General features: G+C 48.3%; 1 protein-coding gene across 4 annotated transcripts in view; it reads left to right on the top strand.

Annotated features, from left to right (window-relative positions):
• The window catches only part of LOC122539262 (putative E3 ubiquitin-protein ligase HERC3), a 94,382-nt gene that overhangs the window by 71,621 nt on the left and 4,770 nt on the right, over positions 1-17,991 (top strand). For all 4 annotated transcript variants that reach the window (XM_087979957.1, XM_087979958.1, XM_087979956.1 and 1 more), the window contains 4 exons: positions 2,906-3,072; positions 6,920-6,986; positions 8,793-8,875; positions 10,267-10,450. In XM_087979957.1, coding sequence (XP_087836083.1) covers positions 2,906-3,072; positions 6,920-6,986; positions 8,793-8,875; positions 10,267-10,450 — 501 coding nt within the window. The remainder of the gene's footprint in view (positions 1-2,905; positions 3,073-6,919; positions 6,987-8,792; positions 8,876-10,266; positions 10,451-17,991) is intronic.

Raw genomic sequence — 17,991 nt, 5'->3', positions numbered from 1 at the left:
TCAGAGGCTGAGGGGTGACGTTATAGAGGTTTATAAAATCACGAGTTGCATGGATAGGGTAAATAGGCAAAGTCTTTTACCTGGGGTGGGGGGAGTCCAGAACTAGAGGGCGTAGGTTTAGGGTGAGAGGGAAAAAAATTAAAAGGGATCTAAGGGGCAACTTTTTCACACAGAAGGTGGTATGTATACGAAATGAACTCCCAGATGAATTTGTGGAGGCTGGTACTATAACAACATTCAAAAGACATCTGGATGAGTGTGAATAGGAAGGGTTCGGAGGGATATGAGCCAAGTGCTGGCAAATGGGACTAGATTAATTTAGGGTTTCTGGTTGGCATGGACGAGTTGGACTGAAGGGTCTGTTTCTGTGCTGTACGTCTCTATGACAATTTCAAATGAGATTTCAGCATCTCTCTTGCCCTTCTGATTCTAATCAATGTTGCAACAAGAGTAGGCCATTCCTCCCTGTTCTGCCACTTGGTGACCACATGGCTGATCTGTATCTTAATTCCATCTATTCATTGTAACCCTTGATGCCTACGCCTGACAGGAATCTATCAAACGTAGTTTGACTCCTCCTCCTCCACAGTATTTGGGGTGAGAGATACAGATGTTCCATGTGGAACCTTATCAAAGGCTTTATTTCAGTAAAGCTTTTGATAATGTTCCACATGGTAGGCTGTTGGAGAAAATGCAGAGGCATGGGACTGAGGGTGATTTAGCAGTTTGGATTAGAAACTGGCTTTCTGAAAGAAGGCAGCGAGTGGTGGTTGATGAAAAATATTCAGCCTGGAGTCCGGTTACTAGTGGTGTGCCACAAGGATCTGTTTTTGGGGCCACTGCTGTTTGTCATTTTTATAAATGACTTAGACGCAGGCACAGGTGGATGGGTTAGTAAGTTTGCAGATGACACTAAAGTTGGTGGAGCAGTGGACAGTGTGGAAGAATGTTACAGGTTGCAGGGGGACTTGGATAAACTGCAGAATTGGGCTGAGAGATGGCAGATGGAGTTCAGTGCAGCTAAATGTGAGGTGATTCACTTTGGGAAGAATAAAAGGAAGGCAGAATACTGGGTCAGTGGAATGTGCAGAGGGACCTTGGTGACCATGTACATAGATCCCTGAAAGTTGCCACCCAGGTTGATAGTGCTGTTAAGAAGGCTCACGGTGTATTAGGTTTCATTGTGGCTCGGAACTCAATCCCTCTATCAATGTAATGCTGCAACTATACAAAATGCTGGTGCGGCCACACTTGTAATATTGTACACAGTACTGGTCGCCCCATTACAGGAAGGATGTGGAAGCATTGGGAAAGGTGCAGAGGAGATTTACCAGGATGTTGCCTGGTCTGGAGGGAAGTTATTATGAGGAAAGGGTCTGTTTTCATTGGAAAGAAGAAGGCTAAGAGGGGATTTAATAGACATACAAGATGATCAGAGGATTAGATAGGGTAGACAGTCAACTTGTACAAGGGAGCATAACTACAAATTGAGGGGTGATAGATCAGAGGCAGGTTCTTTACTCAGAGAGTGGTAAGGGCGGGGAATGCCCTGCCTGCCAATGTAGTTAAATCAGCCACATTAGGGAGATTTAAACAATCCTTGGATAAGCACATGGATGATGATGATGGGATAGTGTAGGGGGATGAGCTGAGAATAGTTCACAGGTCGGTGTAACATCGAGGGACGAAGGGCCTGCTTTGCGCTGTATTGTTCTATGTTCTATGTCACCTGCAGACCCTCACGGAAGCCAATGTGATAAATTTAATCAGTTTTGATGGAAGCCATGCTTTTTAGTTAGATCTTTCAGTAGGGCCAATGATTTGATTTGCTGTTTTATTAATAGGCATTCAGTTCCACACGTACCTGTGTCCTCAAAGCCAGCGAAGGAAGATGGTGTTGGCAGAGCCTGTTGGTGGAGTTGTACTTTGGGTCACAACTTGTATGACGCAGGAGCGGGGGAGCAGTGTCATTGACCTGAAACATAAACTGTTTCTATCCACAGAGGCTTCCTGATCTGCTGTGTGTTTCTGACCTTTTCTGTACTGTTTTTGTTTCTTATTTCTTGAATTGCCCCGAGTACAAATTGGGTCATACAGCACAGTTCATACTCTGTGAATGGGGTAGTGTCCGGTGTTCATGGTGTGAGAGCGTGAGTGAATTGCTAAGATCCAGTGTCAGGGATATGATGCTTTTTATCCCGGCGTGGGTGATGTGGGTGCCCCTGTTGAGGTCAGTATTTGTTGCCCATCCATTTCCCAGGGTAGGGAACAGTCAACTATGTGTAGGTACATTTGGCAGATTTCCTTCTCTAAAGGATATTAGGAAATCCGATGGGATTTTTCAAACAATCGATGATGATTTTATGACTAACTTGCCGTTTCTAAGTTAAATCCCACGCGGTGAGACTTGCGCCCATGCTCCCACATGGATTTCCAAATGATTACTCCAGTGACATTACCATAGTCTCCCATTAAGTTAACATGTGTATTAGTTTGTGGGAAGGCATTTCTCTAACTGTGCTGCGCATGCCTTTGTCCCTGGTCTTTAGATTAGATTACTTACAGTGTGGAAACAGGCCCTTCGGCCCAACAAGTCCACCCGACCCGCCGAAGGGCAACCCACCCAGACCCATTCCCCTACATTTACCCCTTCACCTAACACTACAAGCAATTTAGCATGGCCAATTCACCTAACCTGCACATTTTTGTACTGTGGGAGGAAACCCACGCAGACACGGGGAGAATGTGCAAACTCCACACACAGTCGCCTGAGGTGGGAATTGAACCCGGGTCTCTGGCGCAGTGAGGCAGCAGTGCTAACCACTGTGCCACCGTGCTGTCTTATGTGTCATAGGTGAATTTGTGGGGTGTTTGACCTAAATCTGTTTCTCTGTCAAACCCCCAGACGTTTGTGGAGTTGAACTGGTTCCACCTGATTGGGATCCTGTGTGGCCTGGCCATCTATAACTTCACCGTGGTGGACTTGCACTTCCCCCTTGTGCTGTACAAAAAGTTGCTGAGCGTGAAACCCACTCTGGAGGACCTGAAAGAACTTTCTCCCACTGAGGGCAGGTGAGTATCTGAATTGATAGGATATTTTAAAAGAATAACTTCTTCAGGAGGAGATAGTGAGATACTAGATCAGAGTCATAGAGACATACAGCACAGAAACAGACCCTTCGGTCCAACTCGTCCATGCCAACCAGAAATCCTAACCTGATCTTGTCCCATTTGCCAGCACTTGGCCCATATCCCTCTAAACCCTTCCTGTTCGTATACCCATTCAAATGCCTTTTAAATGCTGTAATTGTACCAGCCTCCTCCACTTCCTCTGGCAGCTCATTCCATACACGTACCAGCCTCTGTGTGAAAAAGATGCCCCTTACGTGTCTTTTATATCTTTCCCTCTCATCCTAAACCTATGCCCTCTAGTTCTGGATTCCTCCATTACAGTGAAAAAACCTTGTCTATTTATCCTATCCATGCCCTTCCTGATTTTATAAACCGCTATAAAGTCACCCCTCAGCCTCCGATGCTCCACATTGGCATATAGGTATACCCCCAGTGAATCACGATGATGATGCCTGGTACAGAGGGATTGTCTTATAAAACATAATATGAAGAAGCAGAATTAGGCCATTTGGCCCATCAAATCTGCCCCGCCATTTGATCATGTCTAATACGTTTTTCAACTGCATTCTCCTGTCTGCTCTCCATAATCCTTGATTCCCTTATTAATCAAGGACCTATCTATCTCTGTCTTAAAGACACTCAATGAGTTGGCCTCTGTGGTAATGAGTTTCACAGACTCACCACCCTTTGTCTGAAGAAATTCCTCCACATCTCGGTTCTAAAAGGTCGTGCCTTCTCTCTGAGACTCTGTCCTTGGGTCCTCGTCTCTCACACCAGTAGAAACATCTTCTCTACATCCACTCTATTCAGACCCTCTTAGTATTCTGTAAGTTTTAATGAGAATCCCTCTTCATCCTTCTAAATTCCATTGAGTACAGACCAAGAGCTCCTCATATGACAAGCCCTTCAACGCCAGGATCACTCTCTTCTAAACTTCCTCTTGAACCCTTCCAACATCAATACATCCTTCCTTAGATGTGGTCTAATCAGAGCCTTATACAGCCTCAGCAGTCCATCCCTGCACTTGTATCCTTGACCTCTCGAAACAATTGCTAACATTCCATTTGCCTTCCTATCTGCCGACTGAACTTGCAGGGTAGCCTTAAGAGAATCCTGAACGAGGACTCCCAAGTTTTCTTTGTGCTACGGATTTCCAAAGCATTTCTCCATTTAGAAAGCCGACTCCTGAGCAAAGCCTAAACAGGTTAGGACTCTTGGAGTTTAGAAGAATGCAAATGTGATCTCATCGAAACATAAAGCATTCTTAAGGTGCTTGACAGGGTAAATGCTGACAGGATAGTCTCCCCTATTGGGAGGTTCTAAGGCTAGAGGGCAGTCTCAAGACAAACGGGCACCAATTTAAGACTGAGTTGAGGAGGGATTTCTCCTTCAGAAGGCTGTGAGGTTTTGGAACTTGTTGTCACAGAGAGCTGTGGAGGCAGAGTCCTTGGGTATAGCTAAGGCTGAGAGAGAGATTCTTGATCAATCGGGGAATCAGGGGTTATGGGGAAAGGGCAGGAAAGTGGATATAAGGAATGCTGGATCAGCCCATATCCTATTGAATTACTGAGCAGACTTGAGGGGCCATCAGGGCGGCATGGTGGCTCAGTGGTTGCCTTACTGCACCAGGAACCGGGGTTCGATTCCCGCCTTGGGCGACCGTCTGCGTGGAGCCCGCACACCCTCCCCATGTCTGCACGGGTCTCCTCCGGGTACTCCACTTTCTCCCACAATCCAAAGATTTGCAGGTCAGGTGAATCGGCCATGCTCAATTGCCCATAGTGTTAGGTGCATTAGTCAGGGGTAAATGTAGGGTAGGAGAATGGGTCTGGGTGCACCACCCCCCAGAGGGTCGGTGTGGACCTGTTGGGCCAAATGGCCCGTTTCCACATTGTAGATAATTGAAACATCTAAACATACGGCCTATTTCTGACAGTTATGGTCTTATCTTTACATCTGGCCTTATAATGGAACCCAATGTCATTAATGAAGCAATTGAAGATGGTTGGGCCTAGGACACTTCCCTACGGTACTCCTTCAGAGATATCTTGGTGTTGCGAAGATCTCCAAAAATCACAACTATCTTCCTCATCTTAGGTGTCATGGCAATTGATCAGAACTCCAAATGATTTGCAGACATATTGAACTTTTAAGCATTACATAGTGCTTCAAAACAAAAGAGCAGTGTGGAAAAGTCAGTGTGGGTTACACTGAGTTCCAAGAAATCTCACACTTGAAGTGTCAAAGGAACTTCAGACACCAATACATCAAAGGGAGAGCTGTCATTGAAATCCTGCACTGGTCTCTCGTGACCACAGAGATAATAAAAAAATGTCAATCGGTCAATTTAACTGTATTCAAAAACAGAAATTGCTGGAGGAACTCAGCAGGTCTGGCAGCATCCGTGGGAAGAAAGCAGAGTTAATGTTTTGCATCTGGTGACTGTCAATCAGAACTGTTAGTAACTGGGAGGAAGGGAGGTAATGGCCAAGTAGTATTATCACTGCGCTGTTAATGGCCCCGTCGACCATGATAGTGGGGAATCCTCCATGGACGGAAAAGTTGGTCATGTTGAATATGTCCCCCCCCCACCCCCACCATGGAAGGTGACATCAGACCAGGTGTGACAGAAAAACTGGGAATGGAATAGAGTCTTTACAGGAAGCAGGGCGTGGGGATGTATAGTCAAGGGAACTGTGGAAGTCAATGGGTTTGCAGTGGATATCGGTGACCAGCCTATCCCCAGAAATGGAAACAATGCCGAGGAAGGGAAGGGAGGAGTCCGAGATGGACCAGGTGAAGGTGAGAGCAGGTTAGAAATCGGAAACAAAAGTTAAAAATGTTTCCAATCCCAGACGAGAGGCGGAAGATGTAATGGATGTACCAGACCAAAAATTGTGGGTGGGTCCCGAGCGAGAATGTTCTGCATACTCCACAAAGAGACAGGCATAACTGTGGCCCACGTGGCAGCTGGGGTCCATGAGCTCGGCCAGGCGGAGAAGTATACTGGGGGATGGGGAAGGTTCAGACCTCCTTTTCAAGATGTGGAGAGCTCTGAGACCATCCTGATGGGGGATGGACATGTAAAGGGAGTACACACCCATGGTGAAGTGGAGGCAGCTGGAGTCCATGAATTGACTGTATTACAGGCCTTAGAGAACATTAGATCTCGGCCTAGTACCTGAGGATAGTAAAGAAGCTGACTGAATATCCGTCAATAGTGGGATCATTGCAAACTCTTTACCCCTTCCACTTGGGTGGGGTTGTTTGACAGCATGAGAGTTTGGGATTGAGTGCAGGGTTTATGTCAATTATATCGATATAAACTACTTTGGACTTTTTTTTGTTAAAGAGAAGGCTGAGATAAGTTTTGATAGAGGTAATAATCATTTAAGGAAGGGTCTGGACAAAATAAATGAGGGGGAGACTTTTTTCCATTTCTGAAAGACTGAAAATGAGAAGGCACAGATTTAAAATCATTGTTTTAAAAAAAACCAGAGTTGACAGGGTATTTTTTCTCTCTGCCAATTGAGTAGTTCAGGTCTGGTGCGCACTGCCTCCTGAGTGTGATTGAGATGTCTTCAGTGAAGACATTCAATGGAGAATTGGACTATTAATTGCAAAGGAAATGTGTGGAACTACAGGGAGAAGGCTGGAGAATGATATGCCTTAAGGGGTACATTTAGAGAGCTGGATCAGACGTGATGGGCCAAATATCCTCTTCTGGCACTGTAACAATTCCGTGATTACTTAAATTGCCTGACTGGGACATTTTGCTTCTTTTAAGGAGCCTGCAGGATTTGCTGGATTACCCCGATGACAATGTTGAAGAAACGTTCTGCCTCAATTTTGCGGTAAGGGCCATTCTGCTTGAGCTCTACGGAAAGACACCTGCCATTCACCTTATCCACACCCCTAATGATTGTATAAACCTCTGTAAGATCAACTTCCTACGCTCCAATGAAATAAAGTTGTTGGAGGAAGATGGATGCAGCTGTGATTTTCAGTGAAGCAGCTTGTGTTTACAGGTAGTGACGAAGGTGTATGGCATGCTTGCCCTTATTGGCTAGGGAATTGAGTACAAGAGCACGGTGGCACAGTGGTTAGCACTGTTGCCTCACAGCGCAGAGACCCGGGTTCAATTCCCGCCTCAGGCGACTGACTGTGTGGAGTTTGCACATTCTCCCCGTGTCTGCGTGGATTTCCTCCAGGTGCTCCGGTTTCCTCCCACAGTCCAAAAATGTGCAGGTTAGGTGAATTGACCATGCTAAATTGCCCGTAGTGTTAGGTGCAGGGGCAAATGTACAGGAATGGGTCTGGGTGGGTTGCGCTCCGGCGGGTTGGTGTGGACTTGTTGGGCCGAAGGGCCTGTTTCCACACTGTAAGTAATCTAATCAAGAGTTAAGATATCATCTTACACCTTTTGTAAGACTTTGGTTAGTCCACATTTAGTACTGTGTTCAATTCTGATCACCACAATGCAGGAAGGATGTGGAGGCTTTGGAGAGGGTGCAGAAGAGGTTTACCAGGATACTGCCTGGATTAGAGGGAATGAGCTATAAGGAGAAGCGAGAAAAAACTCTGGGTTGTTTTCTCTGGAGCGGCGGAGACTGTAAGGAGATGTGATAGAAGTCTATACAATTATGAGATGCATAGATAGGGTTAACGGTCAGAATCTTTTTCCCAGCGTTGAACTGTCTAAAAGTAGGGGGCTTCCATTTAAGGTGAGAGAGGGAAAGTTCAAAGAAGATGTGGGGGGGGGGGGGGCAAGTGTTTTACACCGAGAGTGGTATGGAGTGTGGAACACGATGCTAGGGGTGGTGGTGAAGGTAGATACAATAGGGGCATTTAAGAAACTTTTAGATAAGCACATGAATGGAGGGCTAGGGACCAAGGGCAGGCAGAAGGGGTTACTTTAATATGGTGACATGTTTGGCACGACATCGTAGACTGAAGGGTGAAATCCTGTGCTGTACAGTTCTATGTTCTGTGTTCTATAGCATTGCATTCTAGCCTCAGCATGTCTGAAGGCATATCATTGACAATTAATTAGTCCCGTCACAGTTTCAGTAAAGGCTAACTTGACGTTACTTTACCCAAGCGATGAGGCTTTTCTATGACATGGTTGTGCGCCATTTTCCTTTGCCTGATCCATTTTTCAGGCGTCCGGCTGGTAAATGTTTGGGAGTGATTTATGCCACGCCAGAAGAGAGAGCATGAAGCTGGAGGTCCCAACAGCATGACGGCAGAGAGCAGCAGTTTCTGAAGGGGCCAGGCTCTACCTGGTTTCAGACATCATTTATTCATTATTTTGAGGCTGCTATAATCAGGGGAGATTGAGAGTGAACGCGGGATCCTTTTAACTACAACCAACGTCCTGTTCACGGCCTCCCACCTGATGTACTTGCGCAGTTACCCAAGTGGATGTGGACTGTCCACCTAAGTACCCAGCTCCCTGTCAAGAGGCCAAAAACGGAGTGTCTGTTTGATCCACTGAACTGAGACAGCAGTGTTGGAGCAGGAGGGAGCAGACCACCCGCTTTCCATTCTGCTTCCCTCATGCTGCCACAGTCTGTTTTTAAATACAAAAAAATCCACCTTGTGATTCTCAACCCTGATTTTAATTCCTTGCTTCTCTTTGTCCCTGTTGAAATGAACAGATTCTTCGAGAAAACTATGGACTCTCGGAGCTCCACGAACTGGTCCCTGGAGGTAAGAGCCTGCCTGTGAAGAAAGACAACAGGTAAGTAGCTAACCTGCAACCTCTCTCTTCAGTAGAAAAAAATGAAGCATTACGGAAGAGTCCTTGGGAGGAATGAACAGTACTTTGAAATTAGAACTTGAGGGATTACATTTGGTAGAGATGGATGGATTTTTATTTTGCCTGAAACTACTGGGTTTAAAAGAGGGGTTGATCTATCCAGGTTTTTTCCAAAATATTTCACGGCACAATGCTTCTACGTGTGGAATTGCAATCGCAGAGTTGTAAATAGAGAATACCATCAGTAAATCCAATAAGGAATTGGGGGAAAAGCTGTTTACTTCGAATGCTTACAGCATTCAACTTGTTTCTGTGTGCAGTCGTTAATGTGAATCACATTATCGATACATTTAAATTGATAAGTTTATTTGTGAGCAACGAAGAGACACTGAAGAAGACGCACACCATTCAGAAAAAACTACTGGTACAATTATAGCATTTAAAAGGCATTTGGATGGGTGTATGAATAGGAACAGTTTAGAGGGATATGGGCCAAATGCTGGCAAATGGGACTAGATTTATTTAGGATATCTGGGCGGCATGGACGAGTTGGACCGAAGGGTCTGTTTCTGTACTGTACATCTTTATGACTCTATGACCAGCAGTTGAGCTGTGCGTATCATTCAGCCTGACCCACCCATCCAGCGTTAAGGGAGTGCTGTGCTGTTGCAGGTACTGCCTTTTGGTTGAGAATTTAAAACCAAGGCCCCCATCTGCAGTCTAGGGTAGAATTTGCAATACTTAAAGGAGGATTTGGAGAGTTGTCTGGGTACCCTGGCCAATGTTTATGCTCCATCACCACATGCAACACATTATCAGGGCATCAGCGTCTGGATGCTTATGGGATCTTGCTGTGTAGGAAGTAACTGCTGGGTTTCAACGGTGTCTACACGTTAAAACACCGGCATGGCAATAAAGTACTTTGCGATGTCTCTGAGTTTCGGAAGTTGCGATCTCAAAGCAAGCTGTTCCGTCCTCTGATAGTGCTGCACCCTCCACCTCCTGGATGTTTTAATCATTAATAACCTAAGGAACAAGCTCAACATTGAGTCTGGTAGCAGAGTTTACCTGTTCAGTTCTCTCAGGTCAGGGTGCACACATTGGCCTTCTGAAATATGATTGTTGCTACGAAAAGATTATTTATCATACCCCATTCTGTGGCACAGTTGGACACAGTGAGTTCACTTTTATACTTTTTGCTTATTGTCTTTATTCCAAAACAGTGTTGAAATGCCGAAAGAGCAATTGCAGGATTTAAAAGTTGATTTGCATGTAGTTAAATATGCTTAGCTTATTGGACTGTGTGGGAAGGAAATAATCACTGTTAAGTTTCCCTTGAAGTCTTCATGGTCATTCTATGTGTTGCTTTTCAGGAAGGAATTTGTCCAAGCTTATGTGGACTACATCTTCAATAACTCTGTCCAGGAGCTCTTCTCAGCTTTCTCCTGTGGCTTCCTAAAGGTTTGTGGAGGGAAGGTGCTACAGCTTTTCCAGCCCAGTGAGCTGATGGCCATGGTGGTAGGGAACACCAGTTACAACTGGAAGGAGTTAGAAATGGTAAGACCCCTCCCGAGGCAATCTGCTCACCGGCTCCTAACCCTGGCCTCTTTGTTCTCCTGTAAGATCTCCTGGTCAATAATAGCAACAAGATGATAAGGTACATTCACCTGATTGGCTAAAGGCTGAAGTCACACAACACCAGGTTCTAGTCCAACAGGTTTATTTGAAATCACAAGCTTTTGGAGCTTTGCTCCTTTGTCGGATGAAGTGGTTATAGACTTTGAAGGTGACAGTAATGATCAGTTGATAAGCCCCCTACAGAGTGGGGGGCCCCCAGCATAGGGCGATCCCTGCAATGTGGCAATCCTCACAATGTAGTGTATCTGAGGAGGAGAATAGAGAGAGATGCTGAGAATGCTGGAGAACCTCAGCAGGTCTGACAGCATCTGTGGTGAGAGAAACAGAGTTAACATGTCAAGTCTGGTATGACGTCTTCAGAACATATTGCACTCGATGTTTTCTTTGTTTCTCTGTCCACAGATGCTCCCAGACCTGCTGAGTTTCTCCAGCATCCACAGTCTTTTCCTTGGATTTTTGAGATGAGTACAGAGGTTTTTTATTTTTTGAGGGTGTTCTTAGGAACTTCAGTGGCTGTAAGTTATCGATGCTGGGGCAAAGAATGGCTGAAAGACCAGAGGTGAGGGACAGGAAAGGTCTGAGCTTAGGAAATCAGAGATATAGGAGGAGTATGGGAAGGCCAAGAAGTGGTTAAAATGTGAAGATGAGAACTTCAGGATGTAGGCAATTGATGGCCACAGTCAGAAGAAGGTTATGTGTGAATGGCACTTGGTGCCCATTGGGCAAATCTAAATTGTGTCTGAAAGTGAAGAGCTAGTGTAACGTTTCTCAATGACTTGATCTCTGCCAGTGTTCTGTAGTGAGTCATACCGTATGAGTTGTGAACATGATACATCATAAAACAGACTGCAAGAGGGCAGATCTTTATCCATGAAAGATCTGCACCAGGCATGTACTATTTATGCCTGCCGGCCCTGCTGAGTTTTCACCATCCCTCCAGACCTTCCCCTCACTGAGGATGAACGATCGATCCTCAGCAAAGGACTCACCTTCATCCCCCTCTGTCCACGCATCAATGAATTTAATACACGCCGTGATGTCGAACACTTCTTCCACCGCCTCCGCCTCTGAGCTTACTTTCACAATCAGGACTCCCGCCCACCTTCCGAGGATCCCTTTGCCCACCTCCAACACACTGCATCCACCTGGATACCCCGCGCTGGCCTATTACCTGCCCTCTAGCTCTTCATTTCCAACTGCCGCCGGGACATTAACCGCCTCAACCTGTCCATCCCCCTCTCCCAATCCAACCTCTCACCCTCACAACGCGCAGCCCTCCAATCCCTCTACTCCAATCCCAACCTCACCATCAAGCCAGCAGATAAAGGGGGCAGTGGTAGTCTGGCACACTGACCTCTACACCGCTGAAGCCAAACGCTAACTCGAGGACACCTCTTCCTACCGCCCCCTCGACCATGACCCCACTCCCATCACCAAACCATCATCTCCCAGACCATACAGAACCTCATCACCTCAGGAGATCTTCCACCCACAACTTCCAACCTCATATTCCGGGAACCCCGCACTGCCCGGTTCTACCTCCTTCCCAAGATCCACAAGCCTGACCACCCTGGCTGACCCATTGTCTCCGCATGCTCCTGCCCCACTGAACTCCTCTCTACCTACCTCGACACTGTCCTATCCCCCCTAGTCCAGGAACTCCCCACACATGTTCGAGACACCACCCACGCCCTCCACCTCCTCCAAGACTTCCGTTTCCCTGGCCCCCAATGCCTCATCTTCACCATGGATATCCAATCCCTCTACACCTCCATCCGCCATGACCAGGGCCTCCAAGCCATCCGTTTTTTCCTCTCCCAACGTTCCCAACAGTACCCTTCCACCGACACACTCATTTGTTTGGCCGAACTGGTCCTCACCCTTAACAATTTCTCCTTCGAATCCTCCCACTTCCTCCAGACCAAAGGGGTAGCCATGGGCACACGTATGGGCCCCAGCTATGCCTGTCTCTTTGTTGGCTACGTAGAACAGTCGATCTTCCGTAATTACACCGACACCACTCCCCACCTCTTCCTCTGCTACATTGATGACTGCATTGGCGCCAGCTCGTGCTCCCATGAGGAGGTCGAGCAATTCATCAACTTCACCAACACATTCCACCCTGACCTTAAATTTACCTGGACCACCTCTGACACCTCCCTCCCCTTCCTGGACCTCTCCACCTCCATTAATGACGACCGACTTGACACTGACATTTTTTACAAACCAACCGACTCCCACAGCTACCTGGATTACACCTCTTCCCACCCAACCTCTTGCAAAAATGCCATCCCGTATTCCCAATTCCTCCGCCTCCGCTGTATCTGCTCCCAGGAGGACCAGTTCCACCACAGGACACACCAGATGGCCTCCTTCTTTAGAGACCGCAATTTCCCTTCCCACGTGGTTAAAGATGCCTACAACGCATCTCGTCCACGTCCCGCACCTCCGCCCTCAGACCCCACCCCTCCAACCGTATCAAGGACAGAACCCCCCTGGTGCTCACCTTCCACCCTACCAACCTTCGCATAAACCAAATCATCCACCGACATTTCCGCCACCTCCAAACAGACCCCACCACCAGGGATGTATTTCCCTCCCCACCCCTTTCCGCCTTCTGCAAAGACCGTTCCCTCCGTGACTACCTGGTCAGGTCCACACCCCCCTACAACCCACCCTCCCATCCTGGCACCTTCCCCTGCCACTGCAGAAACTGCAAAACTTGCGCCCACAACTCCTCCCTCACCTCCATCCAATGCCCTAAAGGAGCCTTCCACATCCATCAAAGTTTTACCTGCACATCCACTAATATCATTTATTGTCTCCGTTGCTCCCGATGCGGTCTCCTCTACATTGGGGAGACTGGACGCCTCCTAGCAGAGCGCTTTAGGGAACATCTCCGGGACAACCACACCGCCCTGTGGCCCAACATTTTGCCCGAAACGTCGATTTTACTACTCCTCGGATGCTGCCTGAACTACTGTGCTCTTCCAGCACCACAAATCCAGAATCTGGTTTCCAGCATCTGCAGTCATTGTTTTTACCTCGTTGATTTTAACCCTACTGCGAATCCTCTTGCAAGGATGCCTGCCTTGAAGAAGTTTTCCTCCTCTCTCTACAAGAATCTCAGGGAGTCCCTCTCCCACTGCAACTCCCAGGTCATTTCCTCAGCCCTGAAGCTCTTCAACCATGTCCTGAAACAAACTCGCTACCACAGCCACATCTGCTTCCTCAGTGCCTGCCTCCGTAACCAACTCATCCCACACGGACTCCGGACCACCTTTAAACCAGCAGAGTTCGGACCCGAACAGGACAAACAGTACAGACTACAGATTCAAAAACACCAGCAACGGTTCTCCTTCAAGATCCTCCGCTCCACGCTTGCAGCAATGCGCCGGCACCTAACCTCTCTACAGTCAGCCCTGCCTCAGCTGAGGGCCACACTCTCTCAGAATTGCAAAGGACCCACTCTGTCCTACATCCTTAGGAGAATTCATACTCTCAACAAACAGTATTTCAACTCCATCTCAAACATCAAGAACTGTAAGTACAACAAACTTTTCGACCCACCTCCATAACCAGCGCTCCTCAAACATTCCAGAAGACTCCCCCGGCCTCTGGAACTGCTTGACGCCATTAGCCATACGACTGGTACAGCTGCCACCCCCACGCTGATTAATTATGTCACGTCCGCTCCCACCATGGCCATTCCCACAACCACTTCCACCCCTCACAATTCCTCATGCATCACACATAACATCACTTCCGCCCCTCACATCATTGCTGATGTCACACGCTTAGTGACTTCCGCCACCCCTACTGCCGTGTCTGTCACCACTTCCGTCCCCACCAACGCCACTCACCTGCATTCTGCTGACACGCCCCCCACATATCCCACTGTCACCATTCCCTGCCCCAAGAACTCTGAGGGGAACACCGCCACTGCTCATGACTCCACCCCCATTCCCCCCACCATCACACCCACAACAGTTACCGGCTCCGCCCCCACACCCAGCTCCACACCCACACCAGATCCCAGCTCCGAGCCCTGCCGAGTTTTCACCATCCCTCCAGACCTCAGGACGAACGATCAGTCCTCAGCAAAGAACTCACCTTCATCCCCCTCCGTCCAAGCATCAATGAATTTAATACACGCCATGATGTCAAACACTTCTTCCGCCGCCTCTGCCTCTGAGCTAAGTTTCACAATCAGGACTCCTGCCCACCTTCCGAGGACCCCTTCGCCCACCTCCAACACACTGCATCCAAGTGGACACCCCGCGCTGGCCTATTACCTGCCCTGGACCTCTTCATTTCCAACTGCCGCCGGGACATTAACCACCTCAACCTGTCCATCCCCCTCTCCCACTCCAAACTCTCACCCTCACAACGCGCAGCCCTCCAATCCCTCTGCTCCAATCCCAACCTCATCATCAAGCCAACAGATAAAGGGAGCGCAGTGGTAATCTGGCACGCTGACCTCTACACCGCTGAAGCCAAACGCTAACTCGAGGACATCTCTTCCTACCGCCCCCTCGATCATGGCCCCACCCTCCATCAGCAAACCATCATCTCCCAGACCATGCAGAACCTCATCACCTCAGGAGATCTCCCACCCACAGCTTCCAACCTCATAGTCCGGGAACCCCGCACTGTTCGGTTCTACCTCTTTCCCAAGATCCACAAGCCTGACCACCCTGGCTGACCCATTGTCTCAGCATGCTCCTGCCCCACTGAACTCATCTCTGCCTACCTCGACACTGTCCTATCCCCCCTAGTCCAGGAACTCCCTACGTACGTTCCCGACACCACCCACTCCCTCCACCTCCTCCAAGACTTCCGTTTCTCCGGCCCCCAACGCCTCGTCTTCACCATCGATATCCAATCCCTCTACACCTCCTTCCGACAAGACCAGAGCCTCCAAGCCCTCCGTTTATTCCTCTCCCGACGTTCCCAACAGTACCCCTCCACCGGCACTCTCATTCGTTTGGCTGAACTGGTCCTCACCCTTAACAATTTCTCCTTCGAATCCTCCCACTTCCTCCAGACCAAAGGGGTAGCCATGGGCACACGTATGGGCCCCAGCTATGCCTGTCTCTTTGTTGGCTACGCAGAACTGTCGATCTTCCGTAATTACACCGGCACCACTCCCCACCTCTTCCTCCGCTACATTGATGACTGCATTGGCGCCACCTCATGCTCCCGTGAGGAGGTCGAGCAATTCATCAACTTCACCAGTACATTCCACCCTGATCTTAAATTTACCTGGACCACCTCTGACACCTCCCTCCCCTTCCTGGACCTCTCCACCTCCATTAATGACGACCGACTTGACACTGACATTTTTTTACAAACCCACCCACTCCCACAGCTACCTGGATTACACCTCTTCCCACCCTACCTCTTGCAAAAATGCCATCCTGTATTCCCAATTCCTCCGCCTCCGCTGTATCTGCTCCCAGGAGGACCAGTTCCACCACAGAACACACCAGATGCTTCCTTCTTTAGAGACCATAATTTCCCTTCCCACGTGGTTAAAGATGCATCTCGTCCAACACACCTCGTCCACATCCCATACCTCCGCCTCAGACCCACCCATCCAACCGTAACAAGGACAGAACCCCCCTGGTGCTCACCTTCCACCCTACCAACCTTCGCATAAACCAAATCATCCGCCGACATTTCCGCCACCTCCAAACGGACCCCACCACCAGGGATATATTTCCCTCCCCACCCCTTTCCGCCTTCCACAAAGACCGTTCCCTCTGTGACTACCTGGTCAGGTCCACGCCCCCCTACGACTCACCCTCCCATCCTGGCACCTTCCCCTGCCACCGCAGAAACTGCAAAACTTGCGCCCAGACCTCCTCCCTCACCTCCATCCAAGGCCCTAAAGGAGCCTTCCACATCCATCAAAGTTTTACCTGCACATCCACTAATATCATTTATTGTATCCGTTGCTCCCGATGCAGTCTCCTCTGCATTGGGGAGACTGGACGCCTCCTAGCAGAGTGCTTTAGGGAACATCTCCGGGACTCCCGCACCAATCACCCACACCGCCCTGTGGCCCAACATTTCAACTCCCCCTCCCACTCTGCTGAGGACATGGAGGTCCTGGGCCTCCTTCACCGCCGCTCCCTCACCACCAGACGCCTGGAGGAAGAACGCCTCATCTTCCGCCTCGGAACACTTCAACCCCAGGGCATCAATGTGGACTTCAACAGTTTCCTCATTTCCCCTTCCCCCACCTCACCCCAGTTCCAAACTTCCATGTCAGAACTGTCCCCATGACCTGTCCTACCTGCCTATCTTTCTTTCCACCTATCCATTCCACCCTTTCCCCACCCCCGACCTATCACCTTCATCCCCTCCCCCACTCACCTATTGTACTCTATGCTACTTTCTCCCCACCCCCACCCTCCTCTTGCTTATCTCTCCACGCTTCAGGCTCTCTGCCTTTATTCCTGATGAAGGGCTTTTGTCCAAAACGTCGATTTTACTGCTCCTCGGATGCTGCCTGAACTGCTGTGCTCTTCCAGCACCACTAATCCAGAATATACTATATACCCACTGGCCTTGAGTCTTTGGTAATTGTTTTAGTCACTCGGTGCGACTTGGGTTGTCATCCTGTGATCTATTTTGAATCTTTTAAAGATCTGGACCTACCCATGTGGTGATGAATCTGAATGCGATCATTGGAATGTGAGCAGGAGATGGTTCTTTGGCCCATTGATTGTGCTCCACTGTTCAACTAGATTGTAGCTGATGGTCTATGTTTTCCAGGACTACCCCGTATCCCTGAATATATCTTGAAATCGGTCTGTTTAATATGCAACAATTAGTTTCCAAATTAAGTTTCTTCTGCAATGTGACCAGTAAATGCAGGTTCTGCTGCATCTTCTGTAATGGTTACCCTACACTGTTCAAACTGCAGTTGCTCGACCTTTCATGAAATGTGTTTTAGAACCGTATTTACAACACATTCATATTTGAAGCATGATTGAGATTAAGTACCTGTTTGTAGATATTTTGTGTGGATTACTATAGAATTCTAGGCCACAGGAAGTGGTTGAGACCAAAACATTGGATGTCTTCAAGAAGGAGTTAGATGTGCAGTGGAACCTCAATTATCTGCGCGAGGTGGGCCGGCAGTATTTCGTTCGGATAATTGATGATATGGATAACTGATTCAATGCCTCTCCTCTTGGGACTCTGAAGTTTCCTTTTTCCTCACTCTGCCTGCCTCACTCCCTCTCGTTGTCTTAGGGTTTGTTTCCAAGCAGACACAAACTTGTGTGTAAGGGACCTGCAGCATTGCTGAAGCCTCCACCCCCCCACCCCCAAAATCATGTTCAATGGATTGACACAGTGCACTTGGTAAGTCAGCCCCTTCCCTCCTGGGGCAGCCGGACTGGGCACCAACAGTAAGATTGCTGCTGCCTTTGGGAGTGAGTCTCAAA

Source organism: Chiloscyllium plagiosum, unplaced genomic scaffold, assembly GCF_037043375.1.
Source record: "Chiloscyllium plagiosum isolate Xiang-an unplaced genomic scaffold, Cpla_swu_hap1 HiC_scaffold_36, whole genome shotgun sequence".
Taxonomy (NCBI): domain Eukaryota; kingdom Metazoa; phylum Chordata; class Chondrichthyes; order Orectolobiformes; family Hemiscylliidae; genus Chiloscyllium; species Chiloscyllium plagiosum.
Note: the sequence above shows the minus strand (reverse complement) of the source record. Positions and strands in the feature narration are given on the sequence as shown.